The sequence below is a fragment of the Rhea americana genome, unplaced genomic scaffold, assembly GCF_003343005.1.
Source record: "Rhea americana isolate MKP2758 unplaced genomic scaffold, rheAme1 scaffold_13, whole genome shotgun sequence".
NCBI lineage: Eukaryota > Metazoa > Chordata > Aves > Rheiformes > Rheidae > Rhea > Rhea americana.
The window spans coordinates 1,701,441-1,717,934 of NW_028185372.1; the positions used below are offsets into that span (position 1 = coordinate 1,701,441).

Here is a 16,494-nt window from a genome sequence, read left to right on the forward strand (position 1 = left end):
CACAGTACTCCACATGAGGCCTCACCAGGGCTGAGTAGAGGGGCAGCATCACCTCCCTCGACCTGCTGGCAACACTCTTTACAATGCACCCCAGGAGACCAATGGCCTTCTTGGCCACAAGGGCACTTTGCTGGCTCATGGTCAATTTGTCATCCACCAGCACTCCCAGGTCTTTCTCTGCAGAGCTGCTCTCCAGAAGGTCAGCCCCCAGCTTGTACTGGTGCCTAAGGTTATTTCTCCCTAGGTGCAGGACTCTGCTCTTGCCCTTGTTGAACCKCACGAGGTTCCTCTCTGCCCAGCTCTCCAGCCTGTCCAGGTCTCTCTGAAYGGCAGCACAGCCCTCAGGTGTGACAGCCACTCCTCCCAGCTTGATGTCATCAGCAAACTTGCAGAGGATGCACTCTGTCCCCTCATTCAGGTCGTTGATGAAAAAGTGTATCTTTTATAGACTTGCTTAAACCTGTATCTACACGTTCATCTCTAACTTCCCTAGTAACTTACTGTGTCCTTAAGACATGTCCTCATTATTCAGACCCGTTTTAATAAGCCTTCCAGTTTGTCTGCTTATGTGAATTTTCAGTCTGCTACGYGGATTGGTTCTTTACTTCCATTGCTTACATTCAGCTGTTTTTATCATGTTTTTAACTAGATACTTTCTATATAACTATATAATGTGTTCCTTTGCTAATGAAACAGTTGAGCAACATTTCCTATCTTGAAGCCACAGAATCTCTTCATTTTCATTAATGTCAGTGTTTGTATACACTTAAAAAAAATGCTTTAGTAAGTCTCAAACTTTACAACCAAACCAAATAGCATCAATGTTTCAAACCTATTTCAAACCTTATCCACTACTGACAACTCCTAACAAACATGTCACCCTGGAAACACTGAATGTCTGGTTTGAAGCTGAAGAATTCTTTGAACCTCGGCAAATAAGGTTTAAATGCAGTGGTGTTCTAACTTGGCTAAACTGAACCATATTGTCTTAGAGGCAGCAAGTGAGCTATGGTTCTGTGGGACTGGCTAAATTATCTTCTTCCTTACTTGGTTATTAATTTGGAAAATAAATAGAACATCAGCCAGTCATAAGAATAAGTTTGTTCTTCATATGGGAAGCATTTTGCCCTGTTTAATCTTTATAACCTCAGAACTCTACTGCTCCTTTGCCTTAATCTTTCCCAGTAGTTTACTGAGGTCTATTCAAAATGTATTTATATATTGATAATTCATTTTTTCTGTACAGAAAACAATAGTTGCAATATTTTTCTTGAACACTGCGTACCRGGAATTTTCCAGACTCATACAGTCTCATCAGTATTTGAACAGAAGTGACAAACTTGTTTAAAATATAACGAGGTTACTTAGCAGTAACTGCAGTTCTTTGATATATATTGTATATAGGCACATTAGCATTGCAAGCATTTGTTCTACAGACAAAGTGGGGAATTTTTGGAGTACTTGCAAGGTACAGTCACAATTTGCACCCTTATCTAGGTACAGAAAATCCTTGAGCCACAATCACTGGTGGCCAGGAGAATATTCTGTGGGGAGCACCTCCATCACTATAGAGTCTTGAACCTTTAAAGGATTTTGAATGCTCTTTTGTGAAGAGGACTAAAGTTTACCGATAACTTTAAAAAATGAATCCTTGCCCTTTTATTCTTTGTGCATACTACTACTATGTCCATGTGATTCCAAACTAATATCCACAAAAACTGTAGTCTTGACTATATCATAGGCTCTTCTTTGTTTTTCATACGTGCAATTTATGTCAAGAGGCTAAAAGGAATGAAATATAATAGCTAATCCATGATAGAATTTCTGTCTGTGTTCAACAGATTACTCTTTGATGTCTTCTATTCCTTTAAATATAAATACAACCTACTGACAATTCTCTCCTCTCTCAAATCAAGTCCAAAGGAGAATGCAGGAAGATAATAACAATATAGTTTTTGGTAAAAAAAAAAAAAAAAAAAACAGATGCATTCTACAGCCCAGTATTAGTGTCTAAAAAGCACATTACCCAACATATGATCTCCCTTGGGAAACCAGTTTGGAATTTCCATGACCCTCCCACTGGCATCCTAAGTAGTGAAATATAAAATTCACAGAAGAAACAATTATCTTCTTAGAAAATGTTGGTGTTTTCAGGAAGTGCAGAATTAGAAAAACAGTTACCTTACTTCTTGTCTGTAAGTATCTTCCTTTAAACACTCTGAGGACTCAGCTTTCACAGTGCAGAACACAGACATCTTTCCTAATTCTTAAATTCAGGGAAAAAAAAAGAAGTAAAAATAGGTTACTACATCACTAGTCAGAACTGTATAAGAAAACTACATTAACTTGTTAAGAGCAAAGAGATCCTTAGATGAAATAGCAAGCTACTACTGAATTTAAATCTATGAGATTCCACATCTCGCTCATAATTCATGCTCATCTGATCAAGATTTTATTACCTCCATCTCTGCACACAGAATAGCCAGTTATTTTAAAATAAAATTAGCCATACTAAATACTTCTCCACTCTTGAACTTTTTGTTACTTGATTTGTTCTTATGCCACTAGTTCTACAATGACCTTCTCATGTTACAAATGACTGTTCAGTTATACATTTACTCTTACAAAACTCAGCAATTTGTTCTGATTTAAAGTACACCCTCCATGAAGGCACAGCAACTTATTTTGAAGATTTTTAGGGATACTGAATCCACAATATTCAAGATATTTGTGTCGAGTATGAATCATTGTCACTTGTGAAAATCACTATTAGTTTATTGCTTGTCTGTGTATTGGAAAGGTACTTTAAAATTAATTAAATAATCTTTAGACACTTTCTGGAAAAAGTGACAGGCCAATTTAAATTTCAGCGGTATACAGTAGATTTTCCAGATGTAATGCTTTTCTATATAGTCTGCATTTTGCTAACACACTTTTCAAAATTTCAAGTCATTCACCCCAGTGCCACATACGACAATGCAATTACCTTCTTTTCTGAACTGTATGTATACACATACATTGACTTTTTTGACACTGAATCATTCTGGACTGTGGGGGSAAGGTTGATCATAACTGCTTCACGCTTCATTCAGTAGCAGGACCCATTTGTTCCTACCTCAAAGCCCCTTCCTTCCAATCATACATTACCTGTTTCTGCAGCTAAACATACAGAAAGCTGGAGAAGTACAGAAGACTAAGATGACCTAGTAAAAATAAAGAAAAAACAAAAATCAATCAATGCTTATTTCAAACCAAACTCAGATACCCAAGCCAGCTTATCATACAGTTGCACAAGCTTGTATTGGCACAAGATGCTTGTGAGTCTTCTTACAGATACACTAATGTGGAAAAACATACTAGAAATGTGTAATGTGCATTTAAATTCGCATGGCTTTTTTCAGGAGCTTTTGCTCTCCCCCTTTCACATTGTGTCAGCTCTGTAATTTGTACTGTCGAATGGACCAACATGGGAGAACCGCTCCAGATTAATTTTCCCTTTTTTCTCCTGCCAGATTATTTTTCAGCCCCTGTAGTTTCCTGCTCTAGAGCCTCCATTAYAAAGCAATAGTAGTTCGGGCACTGAGCAAGACAGGGCTGGAATGGGGTAGTAGAGACTGAAACAGGTATTACACAAGCAGCTAGACACGCAGCCCAGCAGCCAGAAGGAYGTGGCCAGGGCCACACGGAGCACTGCAGAGACGGCCAGCCGAAGCCGACAATAGCGACAAGGAACACGGGAGTATCTATCCGGACGTTAAATGAGAGGCGCTAACGGGACCACCTGTGGCTACAAGGCTCCTGCAGTCCCCCCGCTACAAGCTCCCTTGCGCTCAGCCGCCCCACCTCAGCGCCGGGGACGGGGAGCACGGTCGGCGCCCGCCTCGCCCGCTCCGCGTCCAACGGCCGCCGCAGAGGCGGGCGCGCGCCGCGCCAACGGCTGCGGCCGCGCAGGCGGGCACGCGCGCACCGCCGCGCGCTCACCTCGCCTGGCCCCGCCCCGCCCCGGCCCGCCGCGGCCACCCCCGAGACCCCGCCCCTCCCAGGGCGCATGAGCCGCCTTCCCGGAGGAGCCCGGCGGCGGCTGTGGGCGGGGATGTGTTCGGGCCTGCTCCGCGCATGCGCGCGCCCCGGTCGTCGTGGCAACGGGACGCGGTGCTGGGCGCTCGCGAGGGCCGGTTGGGCCGTTGCCACCGCCGCCGCCGCCGCCGCCCCCCTCCCTTCGCCCCCGTCATGTCGGAGATTTTGTGCGAGTGGCTGAACGAGGTGGTGAAGCTCTCGCGGAGCGTGGGTGCGTGGGGGCCCTGCCTCAGCGGGAGGGGGCGTGGGCTCGCGCGTGGCGCGGGACGGCGCAGCAGGCTCGCCCGTCAGCCCGGGGTGGGGGCGCGGGGCTGGTTCCGGCTGGTCTGCAAATGATCTCTCCCCTTTTAATCTACAAGTGCAAGATAGTGATTTTTGAGGTAAAGATGGTGATAATTCTCCTCTAAGTGGAGTGGGCTCAAGATGTACGAGGAGCTCAGCCTTCCCCTGCTATTAAGAAGCTCAGAGGATAAGCGTATTTCGATACGTATGCAGAGCAGTGCTTTCCTCGGAATGGCAAGCCTGGTGCTAGCTCTGTAGAAGCATTCCTTCCACAAGGAGGGAGGAACTTTCCATAGAAAAAGTATTTACTTTCCATGGAAAAAGTATTTAGTAAAGTTTGGTTTTAATTTACAAGTGTCAGTATAAAAATAATAATGGGTTGTATTAAAATTAATGTATGAATTATTTTAAGTTTTTTTTTTTTTTTTAACAAAACCAACTTAGTTCCAGGATCATTATCAGAAGAATTTTCTACGGGCTACCTCCTAGGAGAACTTCTGCACAAATACGAACTTCAGGATGACTTTAATCAATTTTCACAGAGCAGGTTAGCACACATGGATAATATGTCTCTTAAAGAAATTGGACAAAATGTTTATTGTTCAGTTAGGATTTATTAATGCAGGGTGGGAAAATCATCTAGAATTTTTCATGATTTGATACAGTTACCAATAAGTCAAAAGTCAGTTTTATTAAGTACACTGATTAACTGCATGTTTCCAAAGGGTTTGATCATATTATTTCAAAAAAAAATTACACATTTTGGTTGTAACTAAGAAGATAGTACCATGCTAGACCAAAAGCCAAACAAGCCCTTCAGGATGTCTGCAAGACTGGAGATGATGTTACTGTCCCAGTGAGGTACCTGGAAGTACAATGTGATGGTGACCACTGCAGCATTTCTTAAATGAAATTGGTGGCAATGCATTGTGAGGCTCTGAGTGAGGCTGTGATGGAAGACTATATTAGGAATTTATAAGTTTACAAATAAAGCTGGTGTATCCACAGTGAAGGGGGAAAATCCTCTACAGATTTGGTGGCATTGGCATGTTCATGATGCAGTTCACAGGGTTCCCTGRCTTATACTCCATTTCTGCAAAAGATAGACCTTGGTGCACATATATATCAAGTGTGCAGGGCAGTATGGCCTCTTTTTGATGTTCTTTGCACTTTATTTTCTTTTGTCTTCTATTTAAACTCTTTCATATCTAAGCCCAGCCGACTTGTAGGAGCTTGAGGGCAGCTAACAGAAGCAGCCAACAGACCCAGCAGTTTGCACAGCAGTTTATGGCCTCTGTTTCTAAATCTTCTAGATCTCTTGGGAACTTCTGGGATCACTGTTGGATTTGTGGGAACTCTTTGAGCAAATTCAGGGTTTCTGCTGCTGCTGGGAAAGGATAGCTTCACRAGCTACCTTCTAACATGCTGTAGCAACTTCCAGTGATGTCTGTGAACTATTCCTGATAAAATGGTGCTTTGAACTTTTGTTTCCAGCTGAAAGCCTAGAGTGCTTTGGTGGGGCAGAAGAGGAGGTTTGAAGCAATTATGAGACTTGCTCAGGAAGAGCAAGAGGAATGCCTTAATCCTCAATCAAAGSCCAAACACAAGAAAGTGTTCTGTAAAGTGATGTAAGCTGCAATTAAGTAAAATCATACAAGAAATGAGCCATGGACTTTTACAGTGAGCTACTAGAATGTTTTATCTAGAAGGAGAGTGAATTCTGAGTTACAAGATCTTAAGTTAAAATTGAACATTTTTGTAGAATTATGCTATAGCTCAGGTGATTTCAGAAGCTTGTTGGTTTCTGTAAAGAAACTATCAGGAAATCAAGTGATAGAGTATATTTGGAAAGYATGATGTCCGGACCCAGCTAGAAGTTATGGATTTGTTGGATGAAATTTAATAATGTGCTAATCATGAAATATCAATAATTTGTTCTTTTGGGGCCTGTATTTCTACTGACCTAGAGTGCTTCCACAGGAAAATCTATGTATCAAGTGAAGCATTAATTTGTGTTGACCATTTCAGTTCTGAATCATAGCCTTCTTTGCTGTCAATATCTACTCTAACTGATGAATCAAATTCTTYTTATTGGAGAAGACATGTGACAAGGTTTTGTAAGGGTTAGTAAACCATGTAGTCTTTTTAAAAATATCCTATATTTTGACTGATTAGAGCTCAGCTGGGTTGATTCAGAAACTTCAGTCTCATTCCTTGTATTTTTTGTGGATGGTATACTTTTACTTTTAGCTGTAATTGAAGGTTACCTTCTGCTATCAGATGCACTTTTTTGTGTGTGTATTAARGTTTATTATATATAGCCCAATGTGGCTTCTCTTTCTTCCCCCAAAGTTATGCCTAGCAGATCAATCAGTTGCATGTACTACAGTGTACAACCTAAGCCAAAGTGTGTATCATGTCACTTTAAGAAAGTCTTTTCCCCTGCCACCACTTGTCTTGATATGAGATGAATGTAATGACCATGCTTACTGCATAAAATTGGTCTTGAATGTAAGTTTATGTTCTGAGTTTTGTTTGTTTTTTGTTTTTTTAATCATATAGGGTTGCAAATGCAAAACTTAACAATTTTTCTCGCCTGGAGCCAACCCTTCAACTCCTTGGTGTACAATTTAATGAGAATGTGGCCCAAGACATCATGACGGGACAGCATGGGGCTGCAACAAAGCTTTTATATCAGTTGTATATTGCTTTAGAAAAAAAGAGAAAGGCAAAGCTCACTGGAGTAGCCATGGAAGCAATGAGACCTGCAGCACCTGCAAAGCTCAAGTCTATTGAAAGTGTTTTATATCGAGAGGTAATGAAGTGTTCATATTTCATATAAATATATATAGAAAGAAAGGTAGCATACCTGTGTATGCTCTTAAGCCTCTTAAGCAGTTTGCATGTTTGCCTTCTGCATATTTTTTAATCTTCTGTTCTAAACACAATACCTATATGGAAAAGATGCAGTCTTTTACTGTATGTTGGAGATAGGCCATGTTATCTCTGTGTCTATCTGTGACTCACGAGGATAATGAGTATCTATGTTTTGTGTTCTTTTGCTTTGGCTCATTCTGTGTTGCCTTCTCTGTTTGTGAGCTTTCTGTACAGTATGTGTAGCAGTACAATACAGTATGCTCAGCAGCTGCTGTCTTACAGATTGCAGACTGCATTGCAGTCTAGGTAACAAGCTAGAAGTAAGTAAGTAAAGAAGTAAATAGGGGAAATAGACAAGTCTATGTTGAGCTTTGTGCCCCAGTGGTTTGATTCCTTCTGTTACACATCTCTCCATATCTTCATGCTATGCTGTAGCCTGCRATGTAGGTATATAAAGCAAAGATGAAAAAAATTGAAGAGAGTGTCTGTGTAGTGGACTGTTAAGAAGATTCTTCCTGATTCAATGATATTGTTGAGCAAGTATAGACAGTAATTTGTTATCAAGATGAGCATTCTTTACAAAGCTATACATCACAAATCAAATTTAGCTGGGTGAAGTTTCTCTTTTTCTGGCATGTATCCTGGCATGTAGTCTATAAATAGAAAGTTTACTAACACATGCAGGAGCAGCACCAATCAGTCAAAATGTATATAGGGATATGTATGGATAGCTTAAAGCAATTGGAACAACCGAGACTAACTCCTGTCAATAGATATGTTCAGAATGCCATTTGAATCATAGAATAGCTGAGGTTGGAAGAAACCTCTGGAGATCATTAGTCTGACCCCATCTCATAAAAGCAAGATAAACTAGGGTAGATTGCTCAGGACCTTGTTTCAAAGTCTCAGTTCAAATGTCTGTTACAAAATTATCTAAATGCATGTTTCTTACTGTTTCTGACTCTCRATTGTCTTGAAATTTAATTTTAGCGTCTGAAAAATTTAATGCCACGTCAGACTGATTTGCAGCTGCAGCAAGTTTCAGAGCATTTTGAAATGAAATCTAAGGCAATAGAAAATAAAATAGCTCGTATGCATATTGCAGAACAACAGAAAATTCAAAAACTCCRAGAGGAACAAAGAGCCCAAGACATTGAAAAGGTGACTATTTACTTTGTATGAAGTAACTTCTGAAGAAGTATATTTTTAAGTTCAATTACCTAATAAGTTATTTAGAGCTAGTGTGAGTCTGTGCTGCCTGATCACATGTTTATAGAAAAACAAAAAAAGAATACTATTGGCAAGCATTTAGGTACATACTGTACATAAGACACTCTAAAACAATATTTTAAAATAACATCGTTAACTTTAGAGTGTTTGCATATTGTCATGCATGAAAACTCTTGATAGATTTGAAGACAAAGTGCACTTTTATAACTGTGTGGTTTAGTGTTCTTGTAAAAGAGGTTTGTGACATTCTTCATTTTTGAAGAAAAGATGAAGTATTGCTTAGGCTAAAGAAAAAGACAAAGGGAAGGGTACCTCTAGTGGTATGGCCTCAGTACATCTTGTAGCTTTGTGTAGTTGTTCGGATAAAGTTAAAAAGAAGTACTAATTTCTCAGGATAAGGTCGTATACATCCAAAATACAGGCTGCTTTTTATATACATGAGTTGGCTGCCTAGTCAGAGAGTGTTGAATTACAATGAAAATAAAATTGATCAATTTGAATAACATTTTGGATGGCTAGTTAAGAGGAAGGATCTCTTGCTAAAGAATCTTGCTGTTGTTATTAAGCTCTTCTTATGGCCACTCTAAGAACAAGATCAAAAATGTACCTTCATATATGGAGAAGAAAATATGAGCAATATCTGAAACATTTTCAAAATAAATATTTTTTTTTAATTCTGTTTGATAGAATTGGTATTTATTTGTTTTTTAGTTTTCTTTGACTCTTTGTAGAAAAGCCTTTTTTTCTACTCAACTTTGTCCTTTACCTGCTTAGATATCTAGTGCAGTGTCACTTAATGGTGTCATTTAGATGCCTACCCTTTCTTGATCATCTGAGACTCAATGTTCAGCAGCAGTATTGCCTAATGCTATGCCTCTTCCTCAGTTTCCGTGTTGACTTATTACCTGAAACAGCTACCAGGCTAGAGTTAGCATTTAATACAACACCTTAAATGCAATCTTGGCATAGAGCACAAACTGTTTTTCATCACGGATCAGCTTCTATTGCACTGCACTATTTATTATTGCAAACATAGCCTCTATAGATGTACCATTTTCTGATATTGGTACTTGAAAAATATATCTTCATCCTCAAATGTTGAGAACATATAGTAACATATTGCAGAGCTGTCAAGTTACTCAGAACATAGAATAATAATTTAATTTCAAATGTGTTTTACAACATGAATGCCTTGATGTAAAAATACAAATTTATATGTAAAGTGGCTTGGAATATTCTTAAGATAATATTTCATTGCAGACAAAGAAAAAAAGATTCTTTGCTTTCATGATATTTTAATGATCCACTTTTAAAAATGTCATTTGCTCAGGCCTCAGGCTTGATTTGTTCTTTTACTTTCTCCCTAGAAGATTTTTTTTCCTTATTGATTAATTACATTTACTTCCATAGGTAGGTTGGTAGTGTATTAGAGTAATATTATTTTGTTTCAACTCAAGTGTCTGAACATGTGATGTTAAATATTCAGCATCGCATAGGAAGAAGGAGACAAAATGAAATAATGGCCAGGATTCAAGCAGCCATTCTACAGATTCCCAAACCACCACCACCCCATACTATAAAAGCTATTGAAGCCAAAAAATTGTTAAAGAAGAAAAAAGAAGCAGAGGTAACTATCACTTTTATTCTTTTAATATAATTATATGAGCTTGGAAATTACATGATGTACTGGGAGCATTTACAGTTAYAAACATTGAGGATGTACCAACCAGCAACTGCTGATATAACTGTTGAAATTATATAGYGGACTCAAGCAGTGAAAATTGGGCAAAATACCAATAATCTGTAGTGTGATTCGTGTGATTCTGCTTTTGTTAGATACAGAAAATTTGCTTTGACGTGAAAGAAAGTTACTACCAAATAAATAACATGGGATCAGATACTAATTTAATTGCTGATAATATTTTAGCTTCTAGTCTACTGACCAGAATACATCAGGAATCAAAGCATTAGTTTTCCCGTGTCATTTGTGAATGATGAACTTTTGCACAATAACATATGAGCTCTTCTGCAACATACTTTAAAAAGGTCTGCTATATCAAAAATGTTAGTAAAATTTGAAATTGGTTATTGTTCCAGATCAAATTAAGAGATGGTGGCAGTGTAGCAATCCAAAAAAATATTCTATGTGATACAGTGCTGAGCAGTACTTGGGGAATAATYTTGTAGATTTTGGATCATGTTGTAATTAGGGTTCCAAATATTACCGGCTTTTAGTACTTTACAACCCAATCAGATGCATTTTACATRCAGTGTAGGATGATAATTGCTTGACTAATTATCATAGTAATTATCAAGCTACTAAATCTAAAGCAGGACATAGTCTAGAATAATTTGTTTCAGAATCCCTCAATGATAGGAATTACATAAACCACTAGCGTCCCATGTAAAGTCAAAACCATCTTACAGAATGGACATGTGCAAAAAGTTAGGATTTTCTGTCTGTTAAATATAGTTATAGCTAGGAAAAGGCAGAAATGCAAGGAAATGAAAGTTAAGAGAAGAAAATAGTCTTGCCTTTTGTCCTGGTATATAATACACATTTTAATATATTTTCAGTGCAATCTTTTCTGTTGTACTATCATGGCATAAAAATCTTTACCTAGTACTTACTCTGTGAATAGATACTTGAACTTTTTTATAATGTTTTGTGGAGAGAAAAGAAACATTAAATTTCATATGATTTCTTCAGGACACATACAAGGAAATTAAAAAGTTTGAGAAGTCTGTGACGGAAAATACCACAGCAGCACTCAGGAGCCAAGTCACTGATAGGTAATATTCAGATATTACATTGTTAAGCTTAGACAGGATCCTATTCCAGGTACTCACTATATATGTAAAATACGTACTACTTGGAGAAAATGTCATGGCTTGCTTAGTTCGAACTGTGATTTTCTTTTAAGTGATTGTATGTATGCCCACTTGTACTGCAAGTATTCCAGCTCCAGCAGTGTTACAGTGTTTGTATCTTATCTGTAGTAGTAGCAGGGGTGGCTAAACCTTCTTGCTCTCCTTTTTGCCATACATGCAGTAGTAAAGGACGCAAAATACGTCTTTTCTTACCAGTTCATTTCAGACACTGAATCTGTAAGATCAATTAGACCTGTAGAGGCAGAAGAGTGGTTATGGATGCGTATACAAAGGTAAAGCATTTCAAAGAAGAATAGAGAAAAGCAACCTGTCTTTCTCCTTTGAGTAATTCTGTCTGTATGTTAATTCATTTGTTGATACTTAGAAGTAATAGCCATTCTGCCTCCTTTAGTGATACATATGCCATACTCAGAAAACATGGCACTCATAGCATACTCCTACTGATACTTTGACATGAAAAAAAACTCTGAGTAATAATTTTGCAAAAGTGTGCTCAGAGAGAATGGGCATTTTGAAGAGTAACCCATCTTTCTTTGATATTCTGCAAGCCATCCTAATTTTCTACTTCTACAGAGTTCAGTTTCTATAATACTAAATGTTGGCCACTGAACTGATTGACAGTTGGCTCCAGTCAGTGCTGGAGACATCCTCAGGACTAAGTGGTAATTATGGGGCACAAGGGCATCAAGAACATAACCACAGCACTCACAAAAAGTGCAGGCCRATATAATTCCACTGTGTGTTTGTCAGTGTTGCACACCACTAAATCTATATGAAAACACTCTAAGAATTACCATTTCTATAAAATAAGTGAGTGTTCTTTTGCTATTTAATCTTTTTGGTCAGTGATATAGAAAAATCATTGCAAACACAGAAGTTGCATACAGCGACCCTAGAAACTACAGCACAGACTACTGAACTGTTAAATATTTATTCAGATGATGAATATATAAGGAAAATTCAAAAACGTTTGGAGGAAGATACATTTGCTAGAGAGCAACGAGAGAAGAGACGACGAAGAATGCTAATGGAACAGTTAATAGCACATGAAGCACAAGAGGTAAAAAAATGTATGCTGACATGTAAAAAACCCATRCACAATTAGTAATCTAAATGTTTGCTTATAATGATAAAACAATACAATTTTTGAAGGATTGAATAAAATTTGGAGGGGGAAAACTAAAGTATATACACTTTATCTCTGAAAATTGATTTTATACTGGCCATTATATTTCCTTGGAAAATATGGAAGGTTGTCCATTATTTCCCTGACGACCTTAAGTGTCGGACTTCATCCTTATAAATAATAAAGGTTCATTTGAAGGCAGCAGAGCTAAAACATTTAAAATCAGCTGAAGACCCGCCTCCTAATTTTTCCCAAAAGAATAAAAGAAAGTTAACTTTTAACTATTGAAATGTGTACTTGGTCTGACGAAAGTACTACTTAAAAATTATTAAATGTAGTATTAAGCAATTGAAAACCTTACTCCATTTGCAGATGAGTAATATAAAGTATTAGAGCTGGACTAGATGAATTCTGAAATGGTTTGTGCAGGGTAATATGAAGAAGCAAAACACTTATTTTGCAGATTAGAGCTTTGGTTGATGATGTGTTATGGGATAGAAGAAGTGTCTTTGGATGATGGCTGTGTTATGTCTAGAAATGGATTTTACAGGTTATTCCATTTCAATTCTGTCCTGTATTGTAAAGCATGAGGCTTTTGCAATTGCTCCTGAGACACTCCTTACTCACAAGCGGCTCTTAAATTACTGACTTCACACATCTTTCTCTCTGTAATGATAATGACATCCAGCAGAACCTTACTTTTTTTTCTGTGATTTCTCAGTATCTTTTATTGTATGACAGTGTGAGGCTYTAGCTTAGTTAAGATACATAGAGCCCAGTATAGCTGATGCTGTCTCCCCTGCTGTCCCCTGGCACTTAAAGTGTGCTCCATCTCTAAACAAAGAAGTATGAAACTGAAATTATTTAAAACATTGGCATGTGTTGTTCAGAGAGGTTTTTGAAGTTGTTAAGAATAAATTATAAGTTTGTTGGGTTAGGGCGCATAGGAATTAGATTAATATTTCTCTCAGACCTGTATCATGTGAAAAAGTAAGAACAACTGTATTGGCTCAGATCAAGACTCCATCTATCCATGTATTCTGTTTCCAAGCTCTCACCGAGGAGATTTTGGATGATTTGCCTGTTGATATGCACAGGCCATGGAGAAGTTTGACCACTCAGTTGTGTTAAATCAGTGCAGTCTCAACATTTACTCTTTCCCTACTGTCAGCTATTGCAGCCCCAGCAGCCTGGATTAATGGTTSAGAGAGCTATGGCTATCAGCTGGTGGCCATGTGGCATCAGGAACACTCATGGGTGTACCTCTAAGCCAGCCAGTGCTGTCCAGGAGGCAGTCACAGTATGGACTTTGCTAGTTTGAGATAAAGGAGATGCTAGTGTGTGCTACCAGTCAGATTGGTTCCAGCAGAGAAGGACATGATTGTCTGGAATTCTGGAGAGTTTAGCAACTAGAAGACTTAGAGAACTGGGAAATAAATGAAGGTACTTTTTTTTTTTTCAAAACTGATTAAAAGTATTCAAATTAATTGAAAATTAGTCTCTCCCTCCATTGAACCAAAAAAGATTTGTTAGATAAAATTGTGTCTTTCTTGTTAGTCTTTAGGGCCATGGGGTGGGTCATTTATGCGGTCAGTTCAGATGGACTGCATGCCTCCAGAGTACTTTTATGTATCTCGTATCCACACGCATATATCTCTAACTTGCACTAACAGACTCTTGTTCTAATTTTTAAGACTTGGCACACTACAGACTGTAATACAAGTCAGGGCCTGAGAGCAAAAATGCTTTGAAATAACATGCCACTCCCCTATCTGGAGCACAGGGTGATACCAGTCAGATTTTCAGAGGGAGCAGTTGGAAGTGTTTGGTAGTTACACAGTTTCATCCCAACTGAATCTTTGATCTGCACCCTTTTGACAAACTATTTTTTCTAAGTACTTGTTATTTTTAAATACTCTATTTAGATTTTATCTCTTTGAATTTAAGAAGTCATGAGGAAGTTACTGTCAGCAATATACTGTGAAGATAGATATGGGAGGGGAAATTAATTGTTACTACTGTATTATTGCTTGCCACCCAAATAGGTTTATATATGTTAAACTAAAAGTTTTGGTCATACATATTATGACCTTATATACAGAATTATTTCATTCATATTTAAATAAACAACATAATAGAAATCTAGAAATACATATGAGGTGGTAATATATGAATGTACAATATGAAACACAAACATGACAATAATGTTTGGCCACTGGATGCCACTGTTGYCTCAAATAGGTAAACTGAAAAAAGTGTGTATTATGCTTTCCCAGTACTATTTTTTTAAATGATTACTAAGATTACTATGATTACTAGATGATTACATCTCATTTATGATGTTTATGATTTCTTCAGCCACTGAACAATCCTTTGTGAAGGAGAGGTTAATGTAAGGTGATACATCAAAAAATGATGCTATCATTTTATCCTGTCTCTTAGTAGGCCTAGAAGGTTCAAAATTTATCAGCCTAAGGAAGTTTCAGTACTTTGACCATTCCTGTTTGTATGAAGGTTTGCTAAAAATGCTTCCTTCTCTATCCAATAGGAACCCATTTTTAAATGAGGAATTTGGTATCAATTCCTAATGTATCAGTTGTGCAGCTCTGAGTTAATTACCTGTTCAGATATTCCTGTTCCTCAAAAATTTCCTGCTGGCTCTTTTTAGGCCTCCTGAGCATGTCAAAACATTTAATTACGGAATCACAGAGAACGGCTGAGGTTGGAAGGGACCTCTGGAGATCATCTAGTCCAATCCCTCTGTTCAAGCAAGGTCACCTAGAGCATGTTAGACAGAGTTGCATCCAGGCGGGCCTTGGATATCTCCAGAGAAAGAGACTCCACAAAATCTCTGGGCAACCTGTGCCAGTGCTCTGTCACTCTCACAGTGAAGAAATTCCCCCTCTCGTTCAGGCGGAACTGCCTSTATTTCAGTTTGTGCCTGTTGCCTCTTGTCCTGCACTACTGAAAAGAGTTCAGCCCCCTCCTCTTGACACCCTCCCGTAAGGTATTTGTAGACATTGATAAGATCCCCTCTCAGTCTTCTTTTCTTTAGGCTAAACAGGCCCAGCTCTCGCAGCCTTCCTCATAGGGGATATGTTCCAGTTCTCTAATCATCTTCATAGCCCTACACTGGACTCAATCCAGTAGTTCCATGTCTCTCAACATGGAGTGATATTCAGATTCCCTCCCAGTCAATCAAAGTAAATATCTCCTTTGAGTGCTCTGAATTGCTCTTCAGGAGCATCTTCCTATCTCCTTTATAAAGACTGTGTTCACCTAAGTGTAGTGATTTCAATGCTCACTGGGCTAACTACTTTATGCAACACAGTTCGTGGTTTAAGTATGACAGATGACCAGTTGGTTAGGTTGGCTCTTTCAATCCTCTTTAAATTAGGATGTAAAGATCCATCCTAGATTCTACATGTTTCTAGCGCAGCACCGTATCTTGGGCCTGCTCCATCACATGGAGCTGATTAGGTAAATGACCAACTGCATCATGCATCCAGAATCTTAGAGTTGGAGGGAGACACAGACCAAATACGTGGCTTTCAGCAAAGTCCCACATTCAAAAGAGCACTGTGGAAAGCTGTAGGTTCCTCAGCTGCTGTCTTGCACTGTCACAAGTTACAGTGTCAGGAAAGAGGAGTGCAAAGCACAGAGGCTTATATTTCAGCTAAAAAATAAATAAAAATGTTGAGGGATATTTATACCACTTAGTTTTTTCAGGTCACCAGTATTTATTTGGAATATACTTTATTCTCAGCAGTTGTAAAGGCAAAAGAACTTAAAAATRTGGAAAGGGTTTTGTTTGAGAGATGCTGACTTTCCTCCTTAAAATCAACATTAAAGATCTAAATATATTAGAAATCTGTATTTCTGTTAGAAATATTATGGCAGTTAAAGTAGCCATGTTTTGTTGCTTTCTGTCAGAAGGCTATTACAGATGTCTTGGTTGCGTTATTTGACACTGGCACACAATTAGAACTCTTTGTAGAGTTGTTTCTTTC

General features: G+C 38.4%; 1 protein-coding gene across 1 annotated transcript in view; it reads left to right on the plus strand.

Moving 5' to 3' along the window:
• The first annotated feature begins 4,149 nt into the window (after positions 1–4,149).
• SPEF2 (sperm flagellar and cilia associated 2) overlaps positions 4,150–16,494 on the plus strand; it is a 90,947-nt gene continuing 78,602 nt past the window's right edge. The window contains exons 1-7 of the mRNA XM_085297694.1: positions 4,150–4,288; positions 4,804–4,906; positions 6,922–7,174; positions 8,227–8,397; positions 9,953–10,093; positions 11,177–11,208; positions 12,205–12,418. Of these exons, the coding sequence (XP_085153820.1) occupies positions 4,231–4,288; positions 4,804–4,906; positions 6,922–7,174; positions 8,227–8,397; positions 9,953–10,093; positions 11,177–11,208; positions 12,205–12,418 (972 nt within the window). The 5' untranslated portion in view covers positions 4,150–4,230. The remainder of the gene's footprint in view (positions 4,289–4,803; positions 4,907–6,921; positions 7,175–8,226; positions 8,398–9,952; positions 10,094–11,176; positions 11,209–12,204; positions 12,419–16,494) is intronic.